The 26533-nt window shown below is 31.3% G+C and overlaps 2 protein-coding genes across 4 annotated transcripts in view; one reads left to right on the top strand and one right to left on the bottom strand.

The window, feature by feature from the left end:
- Positions 1 to 20262, top strand: part of LOC122502965 (TWiK family of potassium channels protein 7) — a 28056-nt gene extending 7794 nt beyond the window's left edge. For 2 of the 3 annotated variants that reach the window (XM_043613326.1, XM_043613327.1), the window contains 6 exons: positions 3135 to 3277; positions 9565 to 9776; positions 18275 to 18477; positions 18616 to 18990; positions 19120 to 19200; positions 19814 to 20262. In XM_043613326.1, the coding sequence (XP_043469261.1) occupies positions 3135 to 3277; positions 9565 to 9776; positions 18275 to 18477; positions 18616 to 18990; positions 19120 to 19200; positions 19814 to 20002 (1203 nt within the window). In that variant the 3' untranslated portion in view covers positions 20003 to 20262. Of the gene's footprint in view, positions 1 to 3134; positions 3278 to 9564; positions 9777 to 15038; positions 15425 to 15506; positions 16155 to 18274; positions 18478 to 18615; positions 18991 to 19119; positions 19201 to 19813 lie in introns of those variants that run through there. The other variant, XM_043613325.1, reaches the window with a different exon arrangement.
- Positions 20263 to 20601: 339 nt separating this feature from the next.
- On the bottom strand, positions 20602 to 26009 carry LOC122502974. The gene is made up of 4 exons (XM_043613343.1): positions 25913 to 26009; positions 25044 to 25159; positions 21585 to 21672; positions 20602 to 21395 (listed from the first exon to the last, which is right to left on the bottom strand). Exons 2-4 carry the CDS (start codon positions 25157 to 25159, stop codon positions 21297 to 21299), a joined length of 303 nt encoding a protein of 100 aa, XP_043469278.1. The 5' UTR covers positions 25913 to 26009; the 3' UTR covers positions 20602 to 21296.
- Positions 26010 to 26533: the final 524 nt, after the last annotated feature.

Genomic DNA, 26533 nt, shown 5'->3' with positions numbered 1-26533 from the left:
GTCAAAATTCTCTAAGCCTAGACAGTAAAACTGAGGTATACAAAAATAACCTAAACAAACTACGTCATTTTTAGAAAATTTGGTGTTTTTTTTTGTTAATATATTATGAACCGTTCGCTCGAATAACGGCTTAAGTGTTTTTGAGGCATTTTGGAAAATCTTAAAACTAACACTAATTTATAAATTATAAGTAATTTAAAGCATTACTATTTAATTTAATAGGTTTTGTTTTAAACAATTCCAATCAAACATTATAATTTAGATGTTAATTAATAGGATGGTAAGCGTCTTTTGAAAAACGGCTTAAATCAACTTAAGCCATTATTCGAGCGATCGGTTCATTTTGTTATCCCATCAAAAAACGCTATCTTCCTTCTTATAAAAATCCAAGAAAATGACTTGTAGTAAAGTAATTCTTTTGCATGATTCTATAGATGAAAAGTTTTAATTTTTAAGATTCTAAGAAACATTTGACGTACATATACTTTATATTTCAATATGTAAGGCTCCTTGAATGCACTGTTGTACAGAAACATGTACTGCGCATTCAAGAAACTCATAGAAAACTACTGCGCAGGATATTAAAAAAGTAAATAAATTAATTGAGGAAACCATGCAAGATACTTTACGGATTCCTTACAGGATCCTTTACAAAAAAGTAGGGGAAAGTAGGTGCGGTTGTTACGCTGTGCAGTTGTTACAAATCGATTATCTCAGAAACAATTAGTTATAGAGATGGGGTTCCAAAGAGAAAAACGTTTAGTTTTTATGTACGAATTTACTGCAATATGTTTAAAAATTATATGCAAGTTTTACAAGTAAAAAATAGGCACATTGGTTTTTAGAGGTCAAAAGTAAATATTTCTCTGCTTGATATTTTTTAAATAATTAATAGACCTTTATACTTAACAAAGTAAATATTTTTATTATCAATTCTATGAGGATGAAGCTTTAAAAAACTGCCTTGGTTGTCCACATTTAATGTATATTTTTTAATAAAGTGTTTTATTGTAAAAAATGTACCTGTTGTGCAGTTGATACAAGTGATAATGAGATCGGATATTTTTTACAAAATTCAGCAGATTCGTTTGAAATGTAAAGTATTTGTCAAAAGTGTAATCACACTCATTTTTTGAAAAATCTCATGTTTTTTCTAAATTCGTCTTCAAAATTAATAAAAAAAAACTTTTTTAAGTTTCTTTCACTTCGAAACAATATTAATGCTGGCATCTCTATGGAACTGTCACGTACTATTACGTTGAGTCAAAAGTTATGAATAACTTTCCTTCCGGTATGGGCAGCCCGGTGACACTCCTATACATTTCCATATAATTCTGTGGCAACATGCTGACTGGTGCCACCGCAGCGCTGATTAACTTTAAGGCCAATATTTTGGCGGGAATTTAAAAAAAAAATAACATTATTTTTATTATTTATAAATATTTATTAATATTTATTAATTATTTATCAATATTTTGCAAAATTAATAATTATTAATATAAAATAATTAATAAATATTTAAAATAATATTATTTTTTTTTAAATTCCCGCCAAAATATTGGCCTTAAAGTTAATCAGCGCTGCGGTGGCAGCAGTCAGCATGTTGCCACGAGTTGTAAAGCAGTGTCACCGGGCTGGGTATGGGCAACTTTTTGAAAAGTGGTGTGCCTTCTATAAGAATGTTTTAAGTCTATAGCGTACTCAATTCTATTACGCCATATACTTAAAACATTTTTATAGAAGGCACACCACTTTTCAAAAAGTTGTCCAAACCGGAAGGAAAGCATAATATATGATATTGGTTGTAATGAAAGTTGTTATAAGAAATTATTTGTCTTCAATTTAGAAATGTTATAGATGATTATTGGTATTGTAACAACCGACAATCACTTTGTGCAGTTGTTACAATTTACACGTTGTCACTCAAATGCTTGTAGTTAATTAAATAATAGATATAGAGCTAAATCATTTATGGCCTTTTAAAACTAGATAATATAGCTTTGATTTAATTGTTTGACCAAACAAATTGGAGTTAAACTCTAATCACTGTAACTGTTTTTATCAAAATTGTAACAACTGTACCTAGTCTCCCCTACCTACAATTTACAAAGGTGCAAGTGTTCCTGTATAGGAACCTTTACATGAAACAACGGATCCTGGCTGGATATTTTGTCCCTTTTAATTTATAAAATAAAAATTCTATCTCTGCCGACCAAAGTAAAAACCTAGTAATCGTATTTTCCATAAGGTTGTGATCTGTTTTTAACCTAAGTGAATTTCGACCTTACGAAAAATTTCGTTACTAGGTTTTTACTTTGAACAGCAGATCTACACCTTTGTAACCGAAATTGATTTTCGTTTATATACAAGAAAAACTTTTAAGAGATTCCAAAGACAGCACTAGTGAAAACGGATCATACAATTGTTTATAATTAATTAAATACATCTTTGGAAATATATTCCCATGCAGCGCATAACTGCAACTGATATCACTGTAATATTACATTGGAGATTCGTAATATTATGCTGTAATATTACAGTAATTTTACTGTGATATCAAAATTGACGAAAAAAATTTTATAAGATGGGTTTCAAGCCCCTAAACCTTATACACAGGAATTAAGAGTCTGATCAGCAAGCCAAACCCAGTAAACACAGTTATAACAACATGCGCATAAAATTATGGAACAATTCTATGCAATTGTCAGCTATAGGTGTAACATGTTACTGTTGCATATAATGAGTGTTTTCGACATCGTCGGTCGTACCGGTCAGTTGCCACATAAAGGTGCTCAAACTGTTTATTTGAGATTATTTAGTTTAACCTAAATAGTCTCAAATATGCACCTTTTTGTGGCAACTGACCGGTACGACCAACGACGTTGAAAACACCCATTGATTCTATAACGGTTGTGTACCAGTAACAGGTTACACAGCTATAATTTTTTAAGAAAAAATAAGTATTCGCTGTAAGCGAAAATCATTCATCATAATAACCCTATACAGTTCTCACGTTAAAGCACGTTCACGGAAAGTTACCACCAATACAAAAATGCTAAATCCTTTTTTTACTAGGAATGTCCCATTTACAAACTGAATTTGTACAAATCATTTAAATAAAATTGTATTCACAGGTTAGTTCCTGGAGTAAACGATGGTTTACTCATATATTTTTGTTCGTTATTGTGCTTTTATACAGTATCGCTGGAGCGATGATATTTGTCACTGTAGAAGGAACACAAGAAAGCAAGTTTCGCTCAGATATGAGAAAATTCAGGTGAATATAAGTGGCATTATAAGTATAATTTATTTCCTGATGTCTAAATAATTGTAGTACACCCTGATGCTTTAATGCTGTCCTTCCGGTTTTGACGGAAGTGTGTCGTGACATATCTATCAAAATGTGGTAAGTTCGTGACATATAAGTTCGTTCATACCCCAGTAAAAAAAAGTAATGGAACACTGCGTTTTACTTATTGGCGTTGCATCCATCCAATGCGTTATCGTGAAAAGTACGGATTGGGTTGCATGGTGAATATACGTTCACCCCTTAAACTGAAGGCGTTCCCTGTAATTACTTGACAAGCATTGACAAGAACTTCAGCACGTTAGAAAGAAAAAGAAGTTTCCCACTTACCGACGGTAAATTTTCTTTGTCAAACCATTCTGAGCGATATTGGTTTGACAAAGAAAATCTTCCGTCAGTAAGGAAGAAACTTCTTTTTCTTTCTAACGTGCTGAAGTTCTTGTCAATGCTTGTCAAGTAATTACAGTGAACGCCTTCAGTTTGAGGGGTGAACGTATATTCACAATGCAACCCAATCCGTACTTTTCACGATAACGCACTGGATGGATGCAACGCTAATGAGTAAAACGCAGTGATCCAATACTTTTGTTTACTGGGACGTCACGAACTAACAACATTGTGATAGATATATCACGACTTTTTGAAACGCCGTAAAACCAGAAGGAAAGCATTAAAGCCGATACTCTTAAGACCTAAAATTGGACTTGTATTTTCACAGTCAACTACAAATATTTCAAGTTCTATTTTCCTTTCTAGAATTTTGCAAGAAACTTTGTTTGTACCAATAATCGGAATTTTTGTATCATTACAATTTGATTTTTTAATTTGAATTTGCGGACAGACGTCTTTAAGATCTTTAAAATAAATTACATTACACCCGAAAACAGTATCTAATTTAACTGAAATTGTACTTTTCTCTCTATTCTGCATTGTCTGGATTCTCTGCTTTTTTTGAACTACATAATTTCCTTAATTTTTCTTTGAAAATTTGGTTATTATTTCTAATTTGAAATTTTATTGCTTCTACAATTCCGCTGTTTGGACCTTTCAAGATTTGTACCTGTGTATTTGCAATCTCTGATGCTCTGCATAAACGCATACATTTTTCCAAAGATGATCTTCCTCTTAGGCGATCTTTAAGCTCAGTATACTTTGGACTCCACTGATTAGCTATTCGGTTCCTATTTCCAACTGTTGAATCATGGCTTCTGTATCGCTCTGTTCTTTCTAGAGTTTAACAAGAAACGCGTAAACAATGTGTTAGGATGGTTTTGTTTTAATTAAAGGTCTCGTATTCAATAAAATAATATAAGAATTAATATTTATTGATAAACAAAGGTGGCATGTGCAGTTAGATTCAGTATTAATGACTTCAAACCTTTTTGGGTAAGAAGCTTTACTTTTATTTTATAGAAGGCAATACAATAGAGGAAAAGCAATATTTTGCTCCACACCGTTTGAGTCTTGTGGGAAAGACGCCAAAATTGTGAAAAGATGTAAAAATAACGATGGCACTACTTTAAAAGTACCATCAACGTACCAATCACTACTTCTCATGAGCTTCTTGAGATTTTCTTTCGTAGCAAATATTCTAATTCGACCAATGGAGTCATCTCCAAAGGAATCAAAGAGGTTGAATTTCTCACCGCATAATATGTGTTGAAATTTTTCTGGAAAATTTTCCATGTCCGTCATTGTGGTTGGATTTGACTATATGTCTTTCAAACGTTGACGCCGCAATTGCTTGGTAAGACTTTTAAGATCTGGAAATGTGACAAAGCATCAGATGGAATTCAACAGCAATTGAGTTGGAGGTGCTTCTGGGTATTCAACAGCTTTTCATTTCAAAGATGACATTAATTTTTCAGCATTCACTTCATCATAATTTACTGCGTGGTTCTCGTGCTTTGATTTCTCAGGTCCTTTTACTAAATTTATTTCATTCCTTTCGACTAAGTGATGCCACCAACCGAATAATCAAGGTATGCCAACACCTCCAAAAAACATGTCCATTATTTTTAGAGTGTTTATAATATAAAAATCCTTGAATATGTAAAAAGCATCCTTTTCCCCTGGTTTTAATTAACTCAGCCATGATTCAATATACACTTTATAATTTACTTAAATTTGAATTAAAAAACTAGAAAATCTGCCATTTAAACCTTGTGAAAATAATAATAGAAATAGAAAGCTTCTGGAAAGATCTCATGCTTCGTGAGTTGTTCTTTTTATTGTAAACTGGAAATGTTTCTTTCTTGAAATGGAAAAATATACTTTGGTAAAACAATATATTAGGAATTTTAACGATTAAGAAAAATAAATTGGGAAATGTATCAGCCAACGAAATAGTTATTTTCGTAACAAGTGCGCAAAATCGGTGATTGCAGCGATGAAGAGATTAAGGGACCGTGGCGAAGCAGAGAGAGTGGAAGTGTCGCCGAGGTCTATCAGCTATCAGGGTTTCTAATGGTTATGAGTGTTTAAGTTTCTGCGTGCTTATCTTTTTCTGATTCGTATCGAACCAAATACCAATTTTTATTTCCACAACTAGTATTCATGTCCACTTGTAGATTACTCGATGCTGATTTTTCGAAGATAATTGGATTTCTGAAAAAGGTCCTTCTCAGGGGGGAGGGTATTAATTGTGTATAATAGCTATTGTTAGTTGTTGTGTTTTTTCCTTGTTTGTGTTATTGGAGTTTTCTTGTTATTTAGATAATTGAGAACTATTCCTAGGAATCATCGAATGTACATAGGAATCAGTAGAAGCAGAATCTAAACTAATTCTATTTACATCATCAGGTTTTTTAGCTTTCTGCAGGGTAGTTAACATAAACTATACAACAGAATAAATTCAATTGGAAAGGTTATGAAAACATTAAAATCTTTTATAGAGAACCAATTTTTTACAAATTAATTCAAACAGGAGTCTGTCGATTGCGTTGGAATTTGACACCAAGGACTGACATCGACCATACCATGTTAAAAACCCTTTTTACCGAACCTTTTATCTACCTACGGAACTACCTAGTGGCTTCAGACTTCGCAGATGAATGGACCATTTAGTCGCTGACGCAATTCTTCGGTGCCGCTCTTATTCTGGCCTTATTTCCTCCTTGTCCTTGACAGAGTCTTCTTTGCTTCCTCGAAGGCAGTTCTGAAGACTCTGCATCTCCCTGATCCAGCGACGAGTTGGATGTTTTCCTTTTCGCCGAACTTCGCCTTGCATAAGAAGCAGCATGGGCTCTTCTTACAATCTGCTGCCTTATGACCGGCTTCTCCGCACTTGAAGCACGCAGCCGACCTATCCATTGCTTGGCAATCCCTGCCTATATGGCCATAATCAAGGCACCTGTGACTCCTTGTGACCATCACTCTCCTACTGATTCTGCAGGACACAAAACCGATTTTAATGTGCCCTATCTTCTTCAGCCTGTTAGCGTCCTCTTGGATGGTGACCACGACAGCGAGCTTAATACCTCGTTTATTTGGTCCGAGGACCGTCACCTTCCTGCTTTCTGTTGGCACCGTAGATAGTTTGTCTAGGGCCACCTTGACATCCTCCTGTGCGGTAAGGGTGTCCATGTCGCGGATCTCCAGCACAGTCTGCCGGTCCGCCATCTGCACCTTACCTAGATCGCCGATTATCTTTGTCACCTCTACAGCGAACAACTTCTTGTTTGAAGACCCCCCAATTTTAATGAGCAAGTCTGCCTTTTTAGTGGGTAAAGCTCCCACAACCCTTGTCTGGCTGGCCTCCAGGTCAGCCTCTTTTCGAAATTTTGCCAGCACTTCGGCGAAGGTAGTTTCTTCAGCCACTTTGACGACCACTGTGGCTCTTCCCTTCTTATCTAGATATGGCTTTGGTGCCGTTTTGGTCTCCTTGCCTTTGGACCTTTTAGGAGGTCCCTCCTCCTTTTTCTTTTTTGGGTCTTTTGTAAGCGCAGGATCACTTCTGTTCTGAGAAGTTACTCTTCCGCTTCTGAGACTCCAAGACAACGTTTTTAAGCATTACTGCATTAAAACGGTCACGTCTCATTCTTCGATCCTTTCGTCCTTTTTCTGACCAAGTTAGTCCCTGGTAGAACTTCTCGTCTTTTTTTGCCGCTGCTGCGTGCTTTTCCTTTACCTCCTGTATGAGCGATGTCAAGCTTCTGAGTCCATCCTTGATTGTCCTATTGACATTCTTCTGGACTTCACAGGACTTCAGCATCTTGCTGACCTCTTCCTCCATTTCTAGAATGCTTGTTGCCTCTTCCTCTCGCAGCTTTACGCATTCATCTCGATCTTCATTGCAGCTAGCAATGTCAATCGCAGAAGCATTACTGAAGACAGAAATGCAGTTGGCTTGACTCGTCACGCTGCTCGTACTCCCTCGTCTCTCCGCCTTGTCCACGATAGTCTGTGGCACTCCTAACGCGTTGTTGCCCTCCTGCATCCTTGGGCCACTGTTCTCACGCTAGGTGCTTGAAGATCGGAACCAGTGAGGGATTTATCCGTAACATTACCCCGCAGGTACTCTTCCTCTTTTTTACAATCGCTCATACTTTGTGTTTGTTCCATGTCGAGGGAACGATCGAGCCTAAACAGGGTACTACCATCTGGCCAAGATGGACCCTGAACCGCCTCCGTTGGTTACATAGACGTTATAGCATTGCCGGAGCATTGATGCGACGTCTACGATATCCAGTGTCAGGTAAACTCGGAAGCTCGGACCTCGAAGGACGATGTATCTCTCGCAAACACGAGAGTAGACACCTCTGTTTAAATATCTTTTATTTGTTACTAGATACTCGAATCTGTAAACTGGGCAGGTGTTTGAAGAGGTCTTGTTCGGACCCGCCAATAATTGGCAGTAATGTCATCTTTTTGGTATTGGGATAACCGGAAATACGTGGTCTGAATTTATAATATATATTAAAAAATTCAGAAATCACCAATTTTTGTTCTGAGCTGCGAAGTTGTCCAACCAAATTACAAAATTTTTTTATCGCGGCAATGCAGCATGAAGTGATGAAAGGTACTAATTATTTCCTCTTTCTTGCGTCCAGCTACGTGTATACTCCATAAGACTGCACAAGGTCTATTTGGTCCTTTCATTGATTGCAGTGCAATAAAACTTTCATAGAAAGCAATTGTGCGACGTGTCAACATTGCCGATTTGAATAAAGGCATCCAACGCAACGTGATGAGTAAAAGTGAACCGTCATTTAATTTTTCAGTCACTTAGAAAGGAGTATCTGGTTAAATTCTATTTTTCCCACAACATTTATTAAAACATTTTCCGGAACAAAAATTAAATCATACACCCTGATGCTTTGATGCTGTCCTTTCGGTTTTGAAGGCGTTTTAAAAAGTCGTTACATATCTATCAAAATTTTGTTAATTCATGACGTATGAATGAACTTATCAAGGTGTACAACATCACTGATGAAGGATGTTCCAAAGACCCTATTATTTTTAAAAGTTCAATGTTTAAAGAAAAACAGTTGAATGTCCTTCCTTGATTAAAAGAGAAGAAATATATTTGTTCACTATGCACGTGAAAGGAATGATTTAAAAATCACATTTTTGACAAATGATTTTATATCGAACCACTCTTATAACTTAAACGTTATGAAACAGTGTTTAAATTTACAAAAATATACCGCTGTAGGTTATCTCCTGCTTTCTTGTTTACAACCGAAGTAGTATTTTTATCTTTGAGGGGCGCTGATGTTCGTAAAAGTTAGACCAGAGGTATTGGAGGTACGAAAAGGTAGCACACTTTTAACATGATACTGTTACAGTCGTTAAGTCTCTTTATACTACTCCATGGCTACAATTTTATTTTATAAGGTTGGTTTATGCAAAAATCACTTAAATCCATCTACTGAGTAAAGACCTGAACGAAACGTTGCGCCTACGGATGGTTACCTGTTTCTTTAATAATGATATATAATACTATAGATCGTATACTTTCACCGCCACATGGCGAAAGCGATTTCTCTCCCTGTTGAGATGATCCTAGAACTTATAAGAGCAGAGAATCTAGTTTAGAAGCTGTGTTGCAAATTATCGATTTTTGTATAAGACACCACGTAAAATAACATATTGTGTTCCATGTGGAAATTTTCAATTATAGGGCTGTAAACAAAACACTAAAAAATGTCTAATGTTTAAAAAGTATTATAGTCATTTATGTTTAAATTAAGTGACCCAAACTGCATTACTTGGTAGTATTATTTGTCATTAATTTAAAACTAATCTTGTGATAGAAATGAAACTTTATCAGCCATTAAAGACTTGAATGAGGATAATTCTTCTCTTAAAGATCCACAAATATGGAAAGGAAAAGCTAGCAACCTACTAAGTAATTACGAAGAAAAGTTATTTCAGTTCTATAAAAGCGGTCTAATGGATAAAAAGGAAAAAGTATGGACTTTCTGGAATGCTGTCTTTTATTGCGGTACCATTTATACAACAATAGGTAATATAAGACATAATTTATTTATACTATGCAAAATTAAAGATATTTTTAGAATTTTATCTACAGTAGAATCCTTCGTAACTGAATTATATCGGAGAAAATTCGTTTACGATAGGTAACCAATCACATCAAACTTCATGGAAAGATATATTTTTTATAATTATTGATAATGTTTCTAAATAATTATTGAAAAATTACACAGGCACACTAAAAATTGATATTCTAAGCTGAGTGTTAGACCATGACTACTTTATATGTTTCTACTTTTTAGGATCCCTAAAACGAAATATCAAGTTTTTTCTCCCTATCACGTTCGGCTTTTGTTTTAACTTTGAAAAAATACAAAACCATAAAAAGTAGTTATTTTTAAAGATATTCCAAAGTCAAGCGTGGAATAGAAGATGACTCTATTTTGTAAGACAAGAAAGATAAACAAAATAATTTTTTCTTTAAGAATTCTGTTATTAATTTAGTTTTCTTTTTGGCGATTTCTTTTTGTACCGTGTCGGCTTCTTCTCTTCCTGGCTTCACTTCATCCAAAAAGGTTTTAAATATTTTCCACTTCTACAGAGTCTTCTTTCTGTATTGCGGTCTTTAGTTTTCTGCTGGCCTCTTCGAAAAGTTTATTTTCCTGTTTGACTCTTCATTCTTTTTCAAGTCCTTTACTTTATTTTCTTCTGATGTTACTCTAATCTTTTCCACTGTCATTCGCTTCATCTTTTCTTCCTCTTTTTCTACTTCTTTGATGCATCTTCTTTTTTTAACTTTGTCTTCTAGTTTCTTCCTTTCTCCTTCAAGATATTGCTTATATGTGCCATTTCAAGATGATGTGGAACGAAATCTTCCATTAAAGTTTGTTTTGAAGAAAGAATTATCAACTAGCATATATTTGTTTGAAGCTTTATTAACAATAATGCAAGACATGTTTTTGCACTTCTACAAGATGAGTTTCAGATTTTTATTTAAATGACATCAAACAAATTATTAAAATCTGCTTTTAATAATCCGATGATAGTCTACATCATTTGAGGCTCCAGACGTATCAAAATCCAAAACTTTTCTTTACGCTAATACTCGAAGGATATTAAGCAATTTTTAGATTTCAGTACTATTCATAGTAGTATTATTAACAGTTGTTTCTATTCGATCGGAGGTGTTTTGACAGTTTTTGTATATATATTTTTTGAAATTCAACATTTTTAGTATTTTTTAGGGGACTTAGCTTAAGTCTCCTTGGTATATTCGAAACCACCCTACCCATTTTTTGGGATCAACCCTTTGGTAAAAAAACTATCCTTACCAAATGTACGAAAAAACGAAATTTTTGAAATTCAAAATTTTTTCTTCTGTTTTATGGGATTTAGCTTGATTATTTTTGGGCTCTTCAAAAACAGTTTACCCATTTTTTTGTCTCCACCCTTTAGTAAAAAATAGCCTTTATGAAAAATAGGGGAGAGGTACGCACGTTGAGACGGGTTCTGTTTTTCAGTTATAATTTTTAAAAAACAGAATTTAGCGAAAAATTCGAAATGCTTTCTTAAAAGTATTGTCCAGGGCTACAACATTGCCAAAGAAAGTTATTTTTTTGGACAAAATTGAAAAATTTATAGCTGATTTTTTAAACATGTTATTTTTGACCAAAAAAAAAGTGGTACGCACGTTGAGACACCCATAATAATTTATTTTAAATTGAAACAAAATGAATAATTACGTCAGATTCTAATTGTTTGTTCTTTATTTACTTATTTTGATGGTCTTAGCTCAAAGAAAAAAAATTAAAGCATTAAAAATTAACTTAAAAAAAATAATAAAAAAATAAAATTTTATTTTGCACAAAAATAATTAATCGAAATTTTTATATTCGCAATTTTTACAGGTGAAAAACATGTAAAACGCTTAAAAATTGTGGATTCAAAATCAATTTTAATGACAGTACTATTTTCAAACCGTGAGCGTTTTAACCTGCGTACCACAGTGTGTCTCAACGTGCAGACCTTGCCGTTATTTTTTTAAAGCTTTGAAATTATTTGTAGATGTTAACGTATGTCTAAATTTTCGTCGGAACTTTAAAGTAGAACCAAAATTGATATGTAAATGTTATCAGCAATTTTTTCTGCCACTAAAAAATACAGTAAATACACTAAACAGAAATTCTGAAAAACACTTTTTTTAACTAAAAAATTGGTTCACTCTAGTTCTACCGAAAAAAACAGGAGTTATTGCGCTTTTTTTAATAGAAAGTTTGGTATTAATGATACGACAAAATGCCAATAAAATTTTTGGTATTATCAGTTACACAGGTTATAATATCTTAGTGTCTCAACGTGCGGACCGTCTCAACGTGCGTACCTCTCCCCTACTAAAAACCGAAATTTTTAAAATTCAACAATTTTTCTTCTCTTTTCGAGAGAAAATTCGATTCGAACTATAGTCAATTCGAAAATCGGCGTTTCGAATTTCGAATTGCATAACTCGACTCGGCCAGCTTTCGATTTAAATCTGCCACTTCGAAATTAATCGACGCACAACGAATGGATTATAATTAAACTTGGTATAAACTTAGATTTCATCAAGTATAATGATTTGTCTATGAAGCAAAAATATTTCGATTAAGGGTTTTTAATAAATAACAATTATTTAATACGCCCCGGTCTCCCTACTTGGCACATTGCTTCGAGACGCATATTCTGCGCGATAAAAATACCTAATTTCAGGATATTTTTCTCTTTGTCTAATTATAAATGAAAGTTTATAATGTTTTAATACTATAAAGTTTCAAACCAATTAAATTTATTACAACGTAAATATTGGATACGTTATTTCTTGATAATAAAAATAATTAAATTGCATAATTAAGCAAAATTTTATAGAATTATTAACAAAGTTTTCAATTGTGAAACAATATTGTTTTAATCAATTTTGTGTATAAATTTTAATACATTTTAATCAATCTCTTCACACGGAGCTTTTGTAATATATATGATTGTCATTTATCTGTTATATAGTCTACATTAATATTTGCTTTATTAATAATGTAAAAATATAATGTAGTTTTTAGTTTATAAGACAAAAAAAATGTTTCGAATATTTGATAACTTTTTACGTTTTGTTTATACCTAGAATGTCCATAGATTATTAACAATAGATATTTCTGACATTTCATACATATCCGATCGGTCAAGGTTACCAAAAATATCGAAAATGTCCGTGAAATACCCTTAAAATTTTATTCCTATTAGGAAAATATTATTTTTATATTAGAAAGGTTATAAGGGCAGTTCCCTACGAAAAGCAAATGGTGGATCACCGATTTTTCTTAAAGTTTGTAATTTTGTAGTACTTGGGGTACTAAATAACTGTGCCAAACAGTTTTGCAAAAAAAAATTTTTTTTGCAAGATTTTTAGATTTGAAAAATCGGAAAATGAAAAAAATGACTTTTTTTGAGAATTTTTATTTCGAAAACTATTGATTCTACAAGAAAAAGTTATTTATTCAAAATTGTAGAGAAAATGTCAATCTTTTATAATATTTAAAAAAAAGTTAAGAAAAATTAATTTTTCAATACTTTGTTTAAACAATAATTTTTTATTGTTAAAAAAAAGAGCAAAGGACATCATGGAATATTCTAGAAAAATAATTTTCTCAAAATTTGAACCTTCCTTAATAAGTGGTTAAATTTTTAAAGAAGTGATTTTTGGTGTTTTTGAGAAAAAAATTTTTGAAGTTTGCGCTACGAGTTTTTGTGCGTTGCGCTAACTAAGCAGCGCCTATATCAGTGTATTTTAAAAGATAATATGACCTTTACTGCTCGCCTCTAATACATTTAATAATTATATACGTATATATATTATTATTATAAACAGTTTAACAATATATTTTTAACTTTTTTATAAACATTATTTTCCTTTTTTAACCCATTAATACCCATAAGCACAGGAACGCAGGTATAAAAAGTAACTATTGGGATCCTGGCATAGGGTCTAATAATAATTTTTAACGTTAAAAATTAAAAAAAAATTTTTTTTAACAATTTGTTATAAACAAATGAAGAAAAATTAATTTTCATAAAAAACTGATAGCGCCATTCGATTCGACGCAAAAAACTACTACGAGAACGTATATTACATAATTTAAGAAAAAAGACATATTGTTGTAAAAATGTTATAAACAATTAGCCTGCATTTATACTGTACGAGATAGAATATATAGATCCTTCTATCTCATACAGTATAAATGCAGGCTAATTGTTTATAACATTTTTGCAACAATATTTCCTTTTTTGAAAATTATGTAATATACGTTCTCGTAGTAGTTTTTTGCGTCGAATCGAATGGCGCTATCAGTTTTTTATGAAAAATAATTTTTCTTCATTTGTTTATAACAAATTGTTTAAAATAATTTTTTTTTAATTTTTAACGTTAAAAATTATTATTAGATCCTATGCCAGGATCCCAATAGTTACTTTTTATACCTGCGTTCCTGTGCTTATGGGTATTAATGGGTTAAAAAAGGAAAATAATGTTTATAAAAAAGTTAAAAATATATTGTTAAACTGTTTATAATAATAATATATATACGTATATAATTATTAAATGTATTAGAGGCGAGCAGTAAAGGTCATATTATCTTTTAAAATACACTGATATAGGCGCTGCTTAGTTAGCGCAACGCACAAAAACTCGTAGCGCAAACTTCAAAAATTTTTTTCTCAAAAACACCAAAAATCACTTCTTTAAAAATTTAACCACTTATTAAGGAAGGTTCAAATTTTGAGAAAATTATTTTTCTAGAATATTCCATGATGTCCTTTGCTCTTTTTTTTAACAATAAAAAATTATTGTTTAAACAAAGTATTGAAAAATTAATTTTTCTTAACTTTTTTTTAAATATTATAAAAGATTGACATTTTCTCTACAATTTTGAATAAATGACTTTTTCTTGTAGAATCAATAGTTTTCGAAATAAAAATTCTCAAAAAAAGTCATTTTTTTCAGTTTCCGATTTTTCAAATCTAAATATCTTGCAAAAAAAATTTTTTTTTGCAAAACTGTTTGGCACAGTTATTTAGTACCCCAAGTACTACAAAATTACAAACTTTAAGAAAAATCGGTGATCCACCATTTGCTTTTCGTATGGAGCTGCCCATAAGATAATTATTTTTACATTTCTATTAATTTACATCTTTTGGAGTAGTGGGGAGAAGTCTGAAGTGTATTTATATCTCTAATGGATCACCAGAACTTGAAGTTAATTTTAAACTTACTATCTGTTTTGGTTTCGTAGAAGCAAGTTAAAAAGTGTATACATTTACTAATTAATAAAAACAAACTTAAATAAAATGAAAAAGTAAAAAAAAGAATTTATAAACAAACAACATTTAAGAGTGATTTAAAAAAATGTACTTGCTCTGGCAAGTAACAAAAAATCAACGTGATGGAATCTTCGAATTCAAAAGTAGAACATATCGAAAAAGAATGCGTTGTCTTAGAAAAAGAAATAGATAAACCTATTGAATTAAGTGAAGAAAATTTAATTAAAACAGAAAATGATGAATTAAATAAAATTAAGAATTCAAAGAATAATGTTAACTCACCTGTAGTTCCACAATATGGTAATTATGGTGAAGAGAGTAGTGCTAGTGATACTTGTAAGTAGAAATAATTTTCTTAATAAAAGTCCAAAGTTTCTCACAAATTTGTTTTGCTATAATTATTTGTTGCTATTTGCAGACAAATTATTAAAAACAGAAAATAATTTTAAATGTAAAAAAATCATTCCATTAAGAGAGGACAGTTTAATTGATGATTTGGATAAAGCTCAAAAACAAGAAAGTTCAAAAATTCGTTTGAGACGGAAAAAGAAACGAATTAACGAGAATGGGAATTTTTCAAATTTAAAAAAACTTTCCACAGAAGTGAAGCAATCTTTTTTTGAAAAAATTTCTTTGAAATTAAATTTTTTTAATTCTCTGAAAAGCATTCAATATCTCAGTTTGAAGTTTAATAAGTTTTTAATTGAACGACCACAAGAAGTTAAAACTATACGTTTACTTGGAAACCAATGTTTAACTGAATTACTTTTAATCGTCGTCTATTGCGGATTAGGAGCATTCATATTTAGATTCACTGAGAGTAGTTTTGAAAATTTTTACAAATGCGGTGTGAAAAGAGTAAAGAGAGAATTTTTGGACGACTTGTGGAAACGTAGTTTTAATTTAAAAGAAGATGATTGGAAGAGTATGGCACGCAGAAAACTTATGGAATTTGAAGAACAACTTCATGCAGCTCATGAAGCTGGAATAAGTTCATATAGTGGAAAAAAAAGTTGGACATTTTTAAATTCTGTGCTTTATTCTTTAACTGTAATTACAACAATAGGTGAGAGAAAATTTTCTCTTTTTTGCTTATTTTTACTCATATTAAATTTTATATCATTATTTGATGTATAAATGAGTTGTTATCTAGTCAACAATAATATTTTTTATTAGACTTTGATAATAGTTTTATTTATATTTTAACATTTGACCAAATTGTGATTTCATATCATTTCTCAAATTTAATTTTTCTTAAACATTTTTACCATTTTTTACACGTAGATAGCTTGTTGCAAGATTGTATTACGAAATCCGCTTTTCTTCCTGATATATGACATATATAGAATACAAGTTATTTAATCTAATATTAATTAATTTATTCATTTATTCGTTTAAATAGCCAAATTATCAATTTCACAATATCAATAAATTTAAAATATATGAAAAGAATTAGCAGATGACATAATTTTAACCGATGGCAAAAAAATGTTCGGACTTACCTGCATTTTTCTGCTTTTTCATAAAGGTGACCGTCTTGGATTATACGGACACACACCCAATCACTCTATAATCGAGGTTTAAGTGCAAATAAGTCTCAAAAAATGAAATCAAAGTTTCGATTTTTAACATGTACGGTATAGGAAAACCATGTATTAATTACAGATTTTTAATTTTTGCACCTATACTAATCGTCAAATTTTTTAAAAAAAAGCTAAAGTTTTATTTATTGAACCAAAATGAACTTTTATAAAAAAAATAAAAATTTTTTACCGTCTAGTTTAAAAGATATTTAATGCCAAACTCAAAAAATTATTGAAACATTTGCTGTAAATAAGAGGCAAATTCGTAAACGTGCTCTCTAAATCTGAATCAGCGATAAGTATGCCACTATTTCAATTAGCGTATATGCGCTGTGAATTAGTGAAATTTCACTAAATAATCAGTGAAACTTCACTGATTAATTAGCGCATATACGCTGTTTTAAAATAGTGGCATACTTATCGCTGAGAATCAGTGAAATTTCGCTGATTCAGATTTAGAGAGTGTCAACAAATACCTTAACCATTTTAGAATATACATTGGGTAATAAACAGCCAGGTATTTCAAATGATGATTTAAACAACATTCCAATTAAACATTTAAACAACATTTTGGAAAAAAGTTAATTATTAAATGTAGGAACCTGCATAAGAACCCGTGTGAGAACCTTGATTGTTGGGGTCTCCCGCCGGTTCCTGTGTGAGAACCTTAACATCAGATTTTTCAAACAAATTTTTCTCGTAGGGACCTGCATGGCATCCTGCACAGGAAAGCTTTTATTGCCATCCTTCAAGGAACCTATGTAGAATCCTATGTAGGAACCATTGTATTTTGCTTATTATAATAATATTTTCTTATCCCTCTTTGAATCCTACATAGGTTCCTTGAAGGATGGCAATAAAAGAAGGATCCCATGCAGGTCCCTACGAGAAAAAATTTTTGTGAAAAATCTGATGTTAAATTTCCCACACAGGAACCGGCGAAGGACCCCAACAATCAAGGTTCCCACACGGTTTCTTATACAGGTTCCTACGCAGGAACTTTAACTTAATATCCTGTATGGGATCCCGTACAGGACCAGTCAAGGATCCGTTAAGGTTTTTTTAAGAATCCTGTACGGGAATTTTAAGCTGAAATATAAATATATTTATATATGTAAACATGAATTATATAAATTTTTTTATAAACGAATTAAAGAATATTTATTAACTAAAGATAAAATTTCAACTCCATAATCTTTGGACACTTCATTTATCGAGGGGATTTTGATATGAATTCAATGAATTGTAAATTTTGTCCGACATATCGGATCTGCCATTTTGAATTTTAAAAGTCAGATACCGAATTCGTAAACAGCCACCCCAAAGTCCTATAGAGTAATAAGTTTCAAGTGAATCCGGTGAATTTTAAATTTCGTCCGCCATTTAAAATTTTTAAAATCTGACACTGGATTCATAATCAGCGACTCCAAAAACCCTCGAGTAATAAGTTTCAAGCGAATCCGATTAAAATATTTTAAGCGACACAATTTGCTTCTACATCTACTGACTCGAAACTGTTTCATTGCAAAACATCTCTCTGTTTAATGTAAATTGAAAATTTGTCTCAAACTTTTTTTACTTCTTTAAACTATATGGCTTTCAGGATATGGCCATATTGCACCAACCACTACAACTGGTCGAGCTATTACTATAGTTTACGCAATTTTTGGAATTCCAATGTTTCTAATTATACTAGCCGATTTTGGAAAACTATTTACTAGATGTATAAAATTTCTTTGGGCCTTTATAAGAAGATTGTATTATACTGGAAGTTGTCGCAAAGTTAGGAAAACTGCACCTATGCAAGTAAGTTACATCCATCATTTTAGCGTATAATTTAATAAGGCTAAAAAGGATGTAGACCTCATACTACAAGATAAGGATTTTAAATGACAGAAAAACCTGTAATACGAAAATTTGAATATGATATGTGTATTATTTCAGGAAGTTATGAAAGGTGTACAGTTAGTTTATGATCTTGCCACATTTAGAAGACCGTCAAACATGAATGCAGAAATTGATGCAACTCAAATGCCAAGTCTAGAAGGAAAATCTTTTCAAGGTTTTAATGAAAATTTAAGATTACCAACGGAGTCTGTATCTGTCCCTGATACACCAGTGACACCAACAATGTCTACATTTGCTATTGATGACGAATTCAATTTGCCAATATCAGTTGCCATTTCAATATTATTAGGGTACATTTTTATTGGAGCAACTATTTACCACTTTTGGGAAGATAATTGGAGTTTTTTTGAAAGTTTTTATTTCGTCTTCATTTCTATGAGCACTATTGGTTTTGGAGATTACGTACCCACTGTATGTTTTACTTTCATTCTCCTTTTTTATTTCGTGTTAAGTTTTTTATATTATTTTTCTATATTTTTAAAAAAGGATCATTCAATAATATAAATAATATAAAAATAATAAAGATAAACTGTTTTTTAGCATCCAATATATATGATGTGTTCCATCATTTATCTTGTCTTTGGTTTAGCTTTGACGTCTATGTGCATCAATGTTGTGCAAGTAAGTTTATTTTTTTCAATTACTACAATGAAACATATTACATTTTATGAAGGTAAAAATGTATTTTCGACATATTTATTTTTCAACGAAATATCAAACTGTCCTGTATGTCCAACATGCAAGCACTTATATAAGAAAATGTACATGACAAAAATTTCTCTTTCGTTGGAATTGCTCATTAATTACACTCATGCACATTAAGTTATGTTTTCTCTTCTTTGAGAAAAAGTGCGGCAATGATACTCTTATGCACAGTTCCAGTGAACTTCACTCGCACTCATGCTTATTTCTGTTAGTAAAAATTATTTTTTATGTCGTATTTGAAGAGCTGGAAATATTATCTAAATACATAATTTTACCGGGTTTCAAACAAATTAATCATTCTTCGGATATCTAGAGGGTATTTTATGGATATCCTCAGATTTCCCTAGGGTAATATCTACTGGATATCTACGGGATGTTTTATGATAACCTGAGATATCCAGTGCTGTGAGGGTTAATTCAGAAGATAAAAGAGTAAACAAGTTTTTATTCCCTTTAAGGCCCGACTTTTTCTGCCCGATGCCTGATGACAAGTCGTTTTATATGATATAATAAAATTTTCTGTTTTTAGGTAATGTTATCAGATCATTTTAAACAAGCTTCTCAGAAGCTTGGAGCTACAATTGGTTTGGAAGTCTCTGGGGATGGAGCACAAATGCAACCAATTTTATTACATCCAGTAGATGCAAAAGATATATGCACACAAGAAGCGGACTCACATGATAATGACTCAAATTTGAAAGTAGCAAAAAGTAGCTAGTATTTACAGTGAGATGGTTATTTGTGACAGATGGTTATTTGCGATTCCGAAATTATATTGACTAATTTAGCAACTTTTGTAGTTTGTTAAACTATACAAAAAGTGTCATACTATTTTAGAAATTAATATTACATCATCACATTTTGGATTCATTAAATAAAATTTTTAAATTTTAAAAAAATTCTTCTACAAATGAAAATTAGAAAATTTGTTTCCAACTACCCTATCTGAGCATGTAAGAAATATTTATTTTTTTAAACAACTACTTTTTATTGTTATTTATTATAATTCGTAAACATTAAATCAATTTGGAAAATGTAGAAAATGTTACGAGTTTTTTAAATGTATTTTAAAAAAAGTAATAAATATAAGAATAATTTATTTCAAGAATTTGTGTTTGTACTTTAATGGTTAACTATTTATAAAAATAATAAAAATTAGTTTAAATAATATTTCAACAGATGTATAAAAGTTTATTTTTCAAAAAGTAAAAATTACATAGGCTAAAATAAACACGTAAGGACACTATTGTTTAAATTTCTCAGAAAAGTAAAATATGGACTTATCCACGTTTGTCCGCTTATTTCTCAAATATAATAAAATAAATTAAAGTGTAATATTGTGTTTGACTTTTTGTAGTAAATTTTTGCCTTATTTCTTCCCTCTGTCGTATGTTATTCTGACCGAGAGAGTTCACACTTTGTTGCAACCATTGAGATTCAGGTTGTTTTTCTACTTGGCGCAGAGGAAAATCCCCAAAAAACAGGTGGTCTGGCGCGTCGTTGGTTTTTTACGAGAACAAAGCGTGGGACTCGTAAATTATTGATTATTTATTTATTAGATTTAATACAGGTAGTATCCTTTCGTACAAATGTACTTATGATGTATGAAAAAAGTAATAATAAGAAAAATCAACTTAAAGAAACGATGACACTTAATTTACGTAGTATTGAGTCAACTATCAGTGTCGTACTTTTAAGTTGGGTTGCAGTGTCAAGTCCAGGAGAAGGATTAAAGAAAGGTTCAGGTAATTTTACAGTGTCGAGACCTGACTGTATTAATAAAAGCAATCAATGGTGTCTACACCATTTCTAAATTTATCATGGAAGTTTATAGGCTCTGTATCGCAGTACTCGATTCTTTACTGTTTCTAGAAAGTTTTCTATATTGAGTTTATTGTCATCTGCAACCCTTTTAATCAAATAATATCGAGACAGTTGAAAAAGTGAAGATACTATGCAGAATAACTAGATAAATTCTAAAAAAAATATTAAATATCCTAAAATTTTTTAACTTATGATCTGCCTTCAATGACTCCAGCTTGCTCTTGATCTCGTAAAATAACTGTCATTGCCGTAGTTGTTGTTGTTGTACTAGTGTCTTGTAAAGATTGCTGAAAACATAGAAGGAAGATAGATAAATTTAAACAGTTAAAAACAAATTTTTAAGATAAATAACATTTCTTCACACCTATACACGGAAAATAACAATATACCTTAAATAATACGTATGGTATAAAGAATATATCTTAAAATGTGAAAAAGTAATCTAGTTCATAAATGGAATGTAATTTCACTTTTACCTGCATTATGTTAAGAAGAAATAAAAAAGCAAGCAATGCTAGAGCACTCAAAGCGGCTCCATGACCTTTACCACCTCCTTTCGATGTTCTAAAACAAGATATTAACTTTAAACTCAGTTGGCTTCCTAAATGTTTAAATAAGCAAATAATATTGAAAAATGCATAATGTATAAATAGTGTCCGGCCTCCACATTTTCAAATTGCTTGAATTAGTTTATAGGTCTCTTAAATCGAACTAAGCATTTCGAAAGTCACAATCGGATTAGAACGAAATCCTAGTTGTACGCATTTTTGTACCCTAAGGGACCATCCATAAGTTACGTAAGGTCATTTGGGTGTGTTTAAAATTTTTCTATGTTAACTTACATGGGTGAGTACGCTATGTTAAAAAATCCGCCATGAAATAAGTGTGATATCAGTTATTTAATATTTCAATACCACGTTGATTTAGCTTCCCCTAAAACATATTTTGAGAATATGAAGAAAGGGAGGAGAGCAATAAGAATGATTTGATTTTAGAGTATACTTGTGATAATGAACTAATAACGGAGACTGTTAAGCTTGCCAGTATTAAACAAAGATTAACTAAATAAGATAAGTGAAACCCAAGCGATAAACTTATAAACATAAAACTAAACAATTACAACGAATAATGGTTAATTTCTCAACAGTTCTAAAGTGTGTTAAAAGACTTTATAAAAAATTATTTATAATATTTAATTTAATCAAGATTCAAAACAAAGAAAATATAAATGCTTTAGTTCCATCGAGCTCACGTCATACAATTTCGGTAATAACAAATGAACCTTCAGCATCTGAAAGCAAGACTTTTGAAGGAGATGAAAAAGATAATTTGCAATCTGAAGATGACATTCCAGACGATACTTCTGACATTTTGAAACGAATTTACCAAAAGTCCTCTCAAGTAAAAACTGTTTTAAAGATTCAAGTTTTAGACTCCAGATTAAATAGTCAAATCCTTACTAGGGATTCCTTGAGAGGTGAATTATTCCAAAGTGATATTGAAAAAACTAAACGGGATTTACAAAAAGCGAAACAAGAATTTAAGAAAAAACAATTAAATGCCGATTACCAAAGAAAATACAGATTATCTGTAAAAACAAAATTAAATCAGTTTAGGCCAACTGAAAAGAGACTTAACAATCCTGAAAGGCCAAGAGTTGAAGTGGATCAGCCGGAGATTTTGAAAGGTGTAGTAGAAATAGAAACCTTTGGCGCGGCTGCACAAGATAGACGTCGAACTGAAGAAATAAGAGTTACTCTAGGTAATTTACACGCAAAACTGTTAGAAAGTGGTTATAAAATATCTAGAGCAGCTACTTGCTTAAGACTTCTTCCTAAAAACTCCGCTTCAATTAAAGGGAAAAAACACCTAAAAAACTTTGCAAAGTTCAAAACGATTGTCATAAAGCTCATCCAGATGGTCGATTTTGCACAACTTCGATACGATATTTAGAAACATTGTCATCTCTTTTAGGACCACAAGAAGTTGCTTTCCTTTCACAAGGCGATAGTACAGATAGGCATTACAGCAGAAAAAATCAATCCCCAATGGTAATGAACATCTACTATCGCGTTCTTGTTTACAAAACCTAAAAGCCATGAGAACAAATCTTTTATCTGTTTTACTAAAAAAACTGTTTTCGACGATTTTCTTGTGATTTTTTCACTTTTTTTAGGAGGTGCTTATTATTTAATAATAACAGTTAATGAACTATATAAAATTTTTTATAACTGGCAAGGGTTACAGAAGAAGGGAAGCATGTGTTTATTTTCTTTGTTGAATCGTAAATTATAGTAATTAATCCTTTTATTTAATTTCGTAGGTGCTGGCAAGATGGGGTAGGGAAGAGTGGGGCAAGACGGGGTACACAAATGAAGCAAAAGAAAAGAGAAATAAGAGAAGTTAAGAAAGCTACTTAAATCCAGACTGAATAAAATAAGAGTGGCCAAAAAGAAAAAAGCTTGTCAGGTTAAAACATCTATTACCGATAGTAAAGTGGAAAATACACCTTGTCTCTATTGTAATGGTTATATTATTTAGACTCAAATGAAGGCTGGGCTGCTTGTTCTGTCTGCGGCCAATGGGTTGCTTTTTTGAGTACCCCATCTTACCCCTTAGGGTACCCCATCTTGCCCGCCGGTGGGGCAAGATGGGGAGATTTGCAATTTTTTCCATATTATTAATTTTATGCTTTTTTAAGAAGCAGATGGCCTTTTGTACGCCTTTATTACGAAAGACTGATTCCCAAAGATGGCTATTAAATAAAATAATAAAGTATATATTCGATAATTTTCGTTTTTTTGCGCTTTAAACCTTAAGTACCCCGTCTTGTCCCACTCTCCCCTATAATAGGGTAGAAAGGAGGATGGCTCTTCTTAGTAGTATACTTGCATCAATGAGGATTTAGAAACTTTAGCTAGCATTTGGTCTGAGACTTCTCATATGACGACAGCTAAACATTTAATAAGATGTTTAAAAAAGAGTAATCGATTCGCATAGAAGCTGAGCGTGAGGATAAAGCTATATGTATTTTATACGAAGAAAAAACTAAAGCAGAAAATGATCAATGGATTCCGAAAAAAGATATAAATGCTAAAGATTTACCAGTTTCCACTAGAACAAGATCATCTGTAAACGCTTCACATTCCATTCAGATTTTAGAATAACCAGCAGATTGAATGTCAAACCCGTGGACCTCAGTTTAAAATAATTCATTAATATATTTACATTTTTGTTAAACTGAAAATGTTTTATATTACGTTAGAATCTTACGAAAAAATTTATAAATATGAAAATTATCGTATTATATTTGTAAGTACCGAAGATGTTAATATTTCTAAGCTAAATTTCTGCATTAATATTTATTATTTTGACCAAAGTGAAACATGTTTAAAAATTTTATATAAAAGTATATTCTAATAAATACAGAATTTTATTAATTAAATAATTTTTTGCAATGCTAATAATAAATTCTCGTCAAAAATACATAAGCAAAAAATTACGTAAGATTGGGGTGGTGGGTGGTTGAAAAACTTAGGAGCCTTACAGACGTGAGTGCCAGGGTCAAAATTTAAGAAAAATGCCTTACGTAATTCATGGACGGTCTCTATATAGAAATTTGAAAATTTTATCACTAATTTACTTTGAATACTGAAAAACTCCTTGTCCATTTTTATTTAATTCTTGTAAGACAGTGAAATTAATAAACATTTTATATATGAAAGGTTGAAAATCGAACTAGAATTGAATCCACTAAATTTTAAACTTTTTGTCCGCCACATTGGATCCGACATATTGAATTTTTAAAAGCTGACATTAGATTCGTAATCAGTGACTCCGAACCCCCCCCCCCCAGAGTAACGAATTTCAAATGAACTTCTCAAATGTCTCAGTGATTTCAGACCTCTGTGAGCCAGTGATAATTAATATTCTACCTATAAGAAGAATGCCTGGAATCAGAGTAACCACTTGGTCCGCTATGATATCTTTCAACACCAAAATGCTTTTTATTTAATTTTCCACTAATATCCATTAAAACATTGAACGTCATCTGAAATAAAATATTAATATTATATTCAAAATATAGGGTGGGCAGTGGAACATGAGATATCCTTAGGACGTTCTTTGAACAAACATAAATACCATAAGGCTATTCTAAAGACACTTAATGCCTCGGTGCTCACTGTCATTCAATAATATAAAGACAATAACATTATGCACCTTCCAGGCAAAAAAATGATTATTTTTCAGTAAGATGTTCAACAAAAACCTTATTTTCAGTGATTTGTCCAATTTCTTCACATCTTCTAAAAAATAACATTTTTTGTAGAATTTTGATTTTTTACAAGAATTTATCTACGTTCATTTTTTTAGAAAATGCAAGTCCTAAAAGTTGTATCAAGAAAATTCGAACCATTATTATTACTATTAAGATGCTAGAAAAGGATTAGTAAAATACGTTATTTGAAAAAAAATGTTTAAACTTCGAATATAATTTCTGATTAAGAATATATTTTTCATTTTTAAAAATAAAAAAAAAATAAACGTTTAAGGTTAATTGGCGTTAAGGTGTAATTATTTTAGAATTTTATCAGTTTTTTAAAAATAAAAAGAAAAAAATTTTGTCAATAATTTTTTTCAAGTTAAAATTTATTAAATAGTCATAAAAAAGTAGCGGTTATACAATTACCACCGGCATTGTAAATAGTTGTAATATAATTTAATAATACTTTAACAACCAATTAAAAAATTGTAAATGTGAAAATCTATAAAATTAATTCTTTTGGTATAAATTATAACTTACAATCACTTAGAGTGCGTTGACACTGGATCCACCAAAAAGTATACGAATTAAAAAAATAACTCTATTCCAGTTTGCTATTACTAACACTTGTCGCTTTCAAAACTATACTGGTTTATAACAACGTCCTGTTTATGTTCTTCACTCCATGCCGTTGTTCCGTCAAGCATAGAGTACACTCATTTTAACACCTAAGGTAATTTTCTTTACAGTACAATAATTTTGAAATTAAGGTTTCAGAAAATAATTTAAATGTGCGTCAACATTCTGCATAGTCTTTTCTATCTAGGAAATAACCACTTCGATAGTTTATTAAATGTTAAATATTTTCCTTTTGATAATTACAATAGTTTACTTACAATTAATGTATATATATTATTTAATAGAAGTGATTCTAAACATGCAATGTTTCAGAAATACATTTAATGTTGTAAAAAAGTAACTAATAGTATACATAAATTTAATTCAATAGGGGAGTGTAAGGTATGGTGGCGGACACTTTCTTTTTTGCGTCTCTCTCTCTCAAAAAACAATATTTTTCAAAATTTCAAAAGCAGGCAGTTGCTGACATCTATTAAGCATATTTCTGTCAGAAGCGGCTGTTAAAATTTAAATTCAGTGAAA

Source organism: Leptopilina heterotoma, unplaced genomic scaffold (assembly GCF_015476425.1).
Source record: "Leptopilina heterotoma isolate Lh14 unplaced genomic scaffold, ASM1547642v1 Lhet_24, whole genome shotgun sequence".
NCBI lineage: Eukaryota > Metazoa > Arthropoda > Insecta > Hymenoptera > Figitidae > Leptopilina > Leptopilina heterotoma.
Note: the sequence above shows the minus strand (reverse complement) of the source record. Positions and strands in the feature narration are given on the sequence as shown.

Coding starts and splice junctions, on each gene's coding strand:
- LOC122502974 (XM_043613343.1), bottom strand. CDS start 25,159: ATGACGTTCAATGTTTTAATGGATATTAGTGGAAAATTAAATAAAAAG. Junction 21,673..25,043: donor TCCAGGCATTCTTCTTATAG/GTAGAATATTAA, acceptor ATCTTGTTTTAG/AACATCGAAAGGAGGTGGTA. Junction 21,396..21,584: donor TTCTTCTTAACATAATGCAG/GTAAAAGTGAAA, acceptor CTATGTTTTCAG/CAATCTTTACAAGACACTAG.